The sequence below is a fragment of the Phoca vitulina genome, unplaced genomic scaffold, assembly GCF_004348235.1.
Source record: "Phoca vitulina isolate PV1807 unplaced genomic scaffold, GSC_HSeal_1.0 scaffold63, whole genome shotgun sequence".
NCBI classification, from domain to species: domain Eukaryota; kingdom Metazoa; phylum Chordata; class Mammalia; order Carnivora; family Phocidae; genus Phoca; species Phoca vitulina.
The window spans coordinates 5,462,710-5,470,553 of NW_022589766.1; the positions used below are offsets into that span (position 1 = coordinate 5,462,710).

At 48.8% G+C, this 7,844-nt stretch overlaps 1 protein-coding gene across 1 annotated transcript; it reads right to left on the reverse strand.

Annotated features, from left to right (window-relative positions):
* Positions 1–1,212: 1,212 nt before the first annotated feature.
* On the reverse strand, positions 1,213–2,427 carry PRR30 (proline rich 30). The gene has a single exon (XM_032391524.1). The coding sequence runs from the start codon at positions 2,425–2,427 to the stop codon at positions 1,213–1,215; it is 1,215 nt and encodes a 404-aa protein (XP_032247415.1).
* Positions 2,428–7,844: the final 5,417 nt, after the last annotated feature.

The window sequence follows — 7,844 nt, forward strand, 5'->3', positions numbered from 1 at the left end:
AAAGGGTGGAGGGCTCCTTCCAGGGTGGTGTTTCATAGTAGCCTCAGGGATCAAGAGGGCGGGGCCGCCACTGCCTTAAGGCATGCTGGCCAGCCACAGGCCACTAGATCAAGCTCTTAGCTTAAATATCCCACTGGCTGTTGACCTGCCCCCTCTCCCCCCGGGGCCTGGGTTAGGACACCCAAGGCCATTCCCTTCCTTTCTAAAGTTGTAAATCCTCCCAGTTGGAAGACTTAAAGCTGGGGCACTGAGTAAAGCCTAGAATAACAGAATGGGGGCTTTTTCCTTTTAAGGGTGGTTTCCTCTTAGGACAGATGGGGAGGGGGGGCGCTTACCCCTGCCTGCCTGCCTTCCGACTATCCTCCATCAATGTGGGAAATGAAGGCAAAAGAAAAACTTAGATTTCTTTATAACTTAACAGCCCACTGACAAGTCCTTGAGACAGGCGAGGGGGTGACCTTCCCCTAGAAACTCCACTGCCTCAATGTTAAGACTTCGCTAGAGGCAAAAGGCAACCTTAGCTTAACATTATCCCAACTTGCAGGATCCTGGAAGTCTCCTTTAACAAATAAAAATTCCTTTGAAAACTTCCTTTATCTCTAACCCCAAGATATATGTTAGCGATCATCCTCCAAGCATATGGCCCACTGATAAACCTCTGAAGGGTCTCATGACTAACATTTTATTAGACAGTAATAAATTACCTTTCCCTAACAATAGCTAGCCCCCTCAAGTTCCTGGAAACCTTGCTTCCAAAATTCCTTAGAGACTTACGCTATCCCTAACCCCCTCCCAACTTGAAAGTATATAATCAGCCACTCCTCACAACTCCAGGGCAGCTCCTTCTGCCCACAGGTCCTGTCCCTGTGCTTTAATAAAACCACCTTTTTGCACCAAAGGTGTGTCAAGACTTCTTTCTTGACTGTTCACTCCAAACCCCAACATTTCCACATCAGACACTAACACAAGTTTTGCAGGGTCGGGCTTTATTGATACACTGTAGGCTGAATGGGGTCTAAGGTGCCCTTCATCTTCTTCAGCCAGGAGAGAGCAGACTCCATAAGGGGCTCCCAGGGTTCAAGGCTGGAGAACACACCTGACCTCCTGCCAGCCAGCCCTTCAGGGTGTCTCGGGGACTCCCCAAGATCTGGGGCCTGATAGGGGCAGCGGGGTTCGGAGGAGGTGCTCCAGAGAGCCTCCTTGGCTCTGGAACTAGGGTGGTGACTTTCGGAGAATGGGCTCTGGAGAGGCAGGCCCCTTGGACGCAGAGAAAGGCCTGGGTTTCAGGGAGACAGTGGCTTGTTTGGGTGCCTGAGGTGGAGGCCCTGAAAAGCACATAGAGTTTGGTGACTGGAGGCCTGTAGATCTGCGACTCGCGGCCTGGGAGGATGTGCCCCGGGCTGGATGGGCCCGCGCCTGAGCCACTGCTGCTTGAGCTGCTGGAGCCTGGGATGCCCGGGTTTGATATCCATGGGCCTGAACAGCCTTGCCCTGAGGCCCTGCTTCCTCTGGCTTTCTTTCTGGCAAGAGATGCAAGGCCCTGGCCTGGCCCCGAGGCAGGCGGAGGCCAAAACCAATGCCTATGCGGAGTGGTCCGGATTCCTGGCCCTGTGCACAGGGCAGTAGCTGGGGGAAGGCAAGCAGCCGGGGTCCAGTCCTGTACCTGGGGATGGGGCAAGAGGGGCTGCGGGGTTTGAGGCACACCAGGCATATGGGATATTCTACAACGGGGGCCTGGCCAGTCCTGCCTAGCCACAGGCGCTGCAAAAGCAGTAAGCGCAGGTCGTGTGCGATGCGCCGGGGCCCCAGATGGACCACCAGGGCCTGGGCCAGGGCTCCTGGGTCCCGGAACTCCGCAGGGTCCCTCTCGCTTGCCACGCATTCTCCCACCGCCCCAGGGGAGCCGGTGTCCCCGTACTGATGCCAGGGCCATGTCTGCCTGTTTGAGTGGACCCCACCAGAAGGTCGGCTGGGGGTCGGGGAAGTGACGGTGGAGCTAGGGCAGTCTCCTGGGGGGGAAGGAGACTGGCAATGAGAGTGGGGGAGAGAGGTGTTCTGTAGCTGAGAGGGAGAGGAGGAATGCGTGTGAGTAGGGGAGGGGTATGGCCGGTGGGAGGGAGAGGAAGAGGGGGGGTGGGAAAGAGAGAAGTAATTCTGATGAAAGAAACTGGGGGAGCTTGGGAGAGAGGAAGAATAAGGGTGTAGGATAAAGTCAGAATTTGAGTCAGAAGAGTAGAAATGGGAGCCTAGAGAGTGGGACCGTGGCGGAGGGGAGCAAGGAGAGTGGGAGAGAGGGGGTGGTCGCTGGGGAGGCAGAGGCTGTAGGTTGCTGGATGAGGAGTCCACAAGTTGTGAGGGGCCCAGAGGGGGGCGCCCAGGGGGCACTGCGTTCTGTAGCAGCACCTGGTCCTTGTTTTGAGGCAACATTGCCTTGAATTCAGAAGGGACTGGGGCCTCAAGACCAGAGACGAGAGACCTGGCAGAATCAGGACCAGTATCTCGGAGGCCAGACCTGGCTGAGAAATCAGGGCCTTCTGTGCGCAAGTGTGGCTCCAGCCCAGGGTTGGTGCAGCTGTTGATGCCAGGACAGGGAGCCACCCAGGCCTGGAGCACTAGGCTCTGAGTGTCTGGGTGGGAGCTTGGGTCTAAACTTGGCCTCTCACTTTGCGGTCAGCCATTGATGAGGGATGTATAGGGATGGAGAATCAGAGCTGCCTCTTGGGAGCTGAGGGACAGCATCAATCATCTGGGTGGGCTAGGGAGGAAGACACAGCCCATAGGACCTGTAGAGAAAGGAACAGAATCGGAGATATTGGGAGAATTGGTCCACTTCTGGCTCTGAAGACTGATTTACCAAGACCCTAAATCCTTGCACCTTTGGGGTCAGAAGAGCTGGCAAAATGCTCGAGGGAAGGTGAGAGATGAGGAGAAGAATGGCGGGGGGGGGGGGGGGGTAGAACGGAGGTGGAGGAGGGGGCTTGAGGATGGCCGCTGAGGTGGGACTAGAAATTGTGTTCTGGTGCTGTGAGCTCTTACCAATGAGGGTTCCTCTGAGCTGTGAGCTGTGTTTCACAAGGCACTTCAGCAGTGAGGAACCTGGGAGAGAGAGGGACAGTCACAAAATGGTGGCCACACCCCCTCTGTCCCCAGCATCTGTCACCCTAAACTCACTCTGACCCAGATTTCTGTCCGAACCTTGCCCTCGGTGGTCCTCCAGCCAGGAGGAGGTCTTCTGTTACAGACTTTTGCTCCCCTAAACCTGAGTCAGGGATTCTGCAAGCATCCTGGTTTCCTGCCCGTCCGGTTTGCCTGACTCCTTGTCACACCTGATGCTGATGTCCTCTGCCTCGGCCGGGCCCTCAGCACGCCCAGCAGTGGGAGCAGCACCACCAGCAGCCGTGGGGCCAGCTGGTGAAGACTTCTGGGAGACTGAACTTTGTCTAAAGGGCGGCGTTGCTGCCCCCCTCGGGAGCTATGAGCCCCGTTCCCTGGGGGGCAGCTCTGCCTGGCATCTCCTGCCTATGTCACAAAGGTCAGGTGCTGACGTAACACACTCTCCTCCTCAAGGCTCTAGGACCTTCCTTCAGAGACCATCCAAAGGCTGGCCCTTGACAAAACTAAAGCAGACAGGGCGCTTGGGTGGCTCAGTCGTTAAGCGTCTGCCTTCGGCTCAGGTCATGATCCCAGGGTCCTGGGACCGAGCCCCGCATCGGGCTCCCTGCTTGGCGGGGAGTCCGGTTCTCCCTCTCCCTCTGCCCCTCCCTGCTGTGTTCCCTCTCTCACTGTGTCTCTCTCTGTCGAATAAATAAATAAAATCTTTAAAAAAAACCCAAAACTAAAGCAGACAAAATTCTCTGGGGGCACTCGGTCTCCCCGTCAGGACCTAACCTCCCCCCTCCTCTCTGCCCGTATTTTTCACAGTTCCTACCGCCTCCTACGTCTGGGGTTCTCTCCAACGGCCTCTCTCAGCTGGGCTTTCTCTTCAAAGCCCTGTTTAAGAAAACAGCTTTCTGAGCAGTGGCTCAGGCTCTATACCATTTCCGCCCTTGGGATATACTGCTATGTTTTAATAACGATTTTCTCAACAGCTTTAGTGAGTATAACTCACACACCATAAATTCCACCCATTTAAAGTGTGCAATTCACTGTTTTCTAGTTTACTCACAGGTTACGCAACTATCACATATCTAAGCATGCCCTTCCTTTGGCTGGTATCTATATCTAGATAGATAAATGATAGTTACAGATATATCCTATTGGTGTCTTTCCAAAAAAGTATCTGTTTCATTTAAGTCATCTATTCTTATTGACATACAGTTGTGTATATTTATGTATAGCGCTAGATAGATAGATAGACAGGTAAGAGATTTATTATAAGGAATCGGCTCATGTATCTATGGAGGCTGAGAAGTCTGAAGGTCTGCAGTCAGCAAGCTAGATACCAGGAGAGTTAATGGCATAGTTCCGGCCCAAGTCCAAAGGCCTGAGAACCAGGAGAGCTGATGGTGTCAGTTCCAGTCCAAATCTGAGTCCAAAGGCAAGAGAAAACTGATGCCCCAGCTTGAAGATAACCAGGCAGCAAGAGTGAATTCTCCCTTACTCTGCCTTTGTTGTTCTATTCAGACCTTCAATGACTGGATGAGGCTCACCCACAATAGGGAGGCAAGGTGCTTCACTCAGTTTACCAATTCAAACATTAATCTCATCCAGAAACACCCTCACAGACACACGCAAAATAATGTTTAACTAAATATATGGGCACCCCATGGCCCAGTCAAATTAACACGTAAAATTAACCATCACAATATGTGACTGAAAGATGAGATGCCCTTCCAAGGAGCTATGACGCCTATATTAAAGGAGGCTGTGCCCATATCAGTATTTCTAAATGTCAGGGCGCCTGGGTGGCTCAGTCTGTTAACTGTCTGCCTTTGGCTCAGGTCATGATCCCAGGGTCCTGGGATCAAGCCCTGCGTCGGGCTCCCTGCTCAACGGGGAGCCTGCTTCTCACTTTGCCTCTCCCCCCCACCCCCACCCCCCCTCGAGCTCTCTCTCTTTCAAATAAATAAAATTCTTAAAAAATATATTTTTCTATTTTTTTTTTTTTTTTTTTTTTTCAGGTGCCCTGGAGGTTTATTGAGTCCGGGCAAGTCATAATAAATTTAGGAATGAGTAGGAGTCACGGCTTGTATAAAGTGAGAGACGGGCACTTATGAAAAGGTGGGTGGTGGGAAAGGAAAACCAGGCAAAATCTCGGGCACATCAGTTTTAGAGAGGTGGAAATAGGTAAGTTGAGATCCAGCCTTAGGGACTGAGGGACTTCCTGGGACATGAGACTTTTAGTGCTAAAACCAAGACAGTTCTGGATAAACTGGGACAATTGGTCACCCTAGAACTTGGGTCCTCTTGGAAAATATTCATGTTCCCCTAGGGGTATGAGGACCTCAAATTGAAGATTGCTGTTCAAACAAAAATTTCTATAATAACTTCAATTTACACTAACCAATCTCTCCCTTAGTTTGTGTTAATTACTCCATGCTTAGTAAAATTTTATTGACCAAGTGAGTAGAGGTTCTCTAAGCACTTGGCGTCCAAGTTGGAAATGTGATATTGTAATGAACTTGTTTGAGTTTGCTAGTTGTTTCCTGTTATAGATATTATCTACCACACACTCTTTCCACCCTCCACTTCCCCAATCCTAGGCAAGAACACTGTGTTTTATTTCTTTCAAATGCTATATAGCATACTCTTTCCAGAAATCTGTACATGTTTCTTAAGAGGATAGATGAATGAATGGGTAAATTGAAAATTACTTAAGAAAATTTGACCTTGGCAATTTTTTCTTTTCTTTTCTGTTTGAGCTGTACGTATGACACAGTAGGAAGGGGCTGTTTGCAGAACTACCTTGAGTATTCATGGAGAAATCATATAAGAGAGGTGTCAGATAACTGCAGATCGGTAAATATTAAAAAAGGGGGGGAAAGACAAATTCTAGGATCTCAAATCAGTTTCTAGTTGTTTGCTAGGAAAATTTTCAACTGGATTATTAAATAGAATGTATGTGACCTCTTAGAAAAGAAACTGATGATCACAAAGGCCAGAGTTGGTTCAAGTAAAGTAAATTATGAAGTACTTGGTTCAAGTAAAGTAAGGGCCATCTGGAAATGGCATGTTTGCTATGGCATTGGGGAAAACAATTATATCTGGACTTTTACTTTCCAGGATGAGAAATGTGCTCTTGACCATGCCAACTAAAACACAACAGCCTAAAGTAAGTGCCAGAATGCCAATTTTAAAAAAGTAGCTCACACAAACGGAAAACAATTCACATATTCTCTCTCTATAGTCTAGGTATTCGAGAAGACAAAATGTGATCAGAATCCACATCATTGATTTACTATGAGAAATCAGAGTTGCAGGGACTGACTTATTGCTTTCAATATCATCAGTATTCTAAAATCATGGAGCTAGACCTGCCTGGGAGTCAGAAAGATGTTTGATGCTTGGTCTCAGAAGAAGGGAAGTTGAGTAAATTAATGAATTAATTGCCTAATGGCACCAAGCTAAGAGAGTTAGTTTCATTCACATCAATAGAAATACTCAAATAATGTTGAGAGCAAAGTTCTACCTTTTCTGTACAGTGCTGGGGTGAGTATGCCTGGATTTGCCTCTCTAACCCTTCTTTTCTTTCTTTTTTTAAATTCATTTTAGACAGAGAGATACAGAGAGAGAGAGCGCATGAAGAGGAGGAGAGACAGAGTGAGAGGGAGAAGGAGGCTCCCCGCTGAGCCAGGACCCTGGGATCATGACCTGAGCCGAAGGCAGATGCTTAACCATCTGAGCCACCCAGGTGCCCTATGACCCTTCTTTTCTTACTCTTCCAAAGTGGATTGACACATTCTCTCAAACTAGCTACCAAAGAGACTTGCTAGATGGGAATTGAAATCTACATACCTGTGCTCTGACCCACGGTGAGTTGCTTTTGCAGTTCGGCAATGGAATGTACCTTATACCCAAGTGCTTGTAGGAACTAAATATAGTCCTTAAGTACTTACCATATGTATTTTCCCACATTGCTTTTATTTCCTACTTTGTAAATGAGTTTTATAATTTGGGAATTGTAATAATCCCTATGTATTTTTTTTAAAGTTTATTTATTTGGGGTGCCTGAGTGGCTCAGCCAGTTGAGCGTCGGATTCTTGATTTCAGCTCTGGTCCTCATCTCAGGGTCGTGGGATCCGGCTCCGCACTCAGCGTGGAGTCTGTTGGAGATTCTCTCTCTCTCTCTCTCTCCCCCCCTCTCCCTCTGCCCCTCCTCTGCTCTCTCTCTCTAAAATAAATAAATAAAATCTTAAAAAATTAAAAAATAAAAGTTTATTTATTTAAATAATCTCTACACCCAACATGGGGCTCGAACTCAGGACATGGAGATCAAGAGCTGCATGCTCTTCTGACTGAGCCAGCCAGGTGCCCCTCCCTATATATTTTGATTTCATCAAGGCTTTGACTAAATATGATGGTGGAAAATGTGAGCCAGCCAGTTGAACCACTATTGCCTTTTTGCCTTTCATCTCTTATTGTTCTTTGAGGTATACAAATAATATACAAATTCTACAAATAGGGGCACCTGGATGGTTGTAAGTTAAGCATCTGCCTTCAGCTTGAGTCATGATCCTGGGGTCCTGGAATCAAGCCCTGCATCAGGTTCCCTGCTCACCTGGGGTCTGCTTGTCCCTCTCCCTCTGCACCAACCCCCCGCCCCGCTCATGCTCTCTCTTGCTCTCTTGCGTGTGCTCTCTCAAATAAATAAATAAAATCTTTATTTAAAAATCCAAACAAGGGGC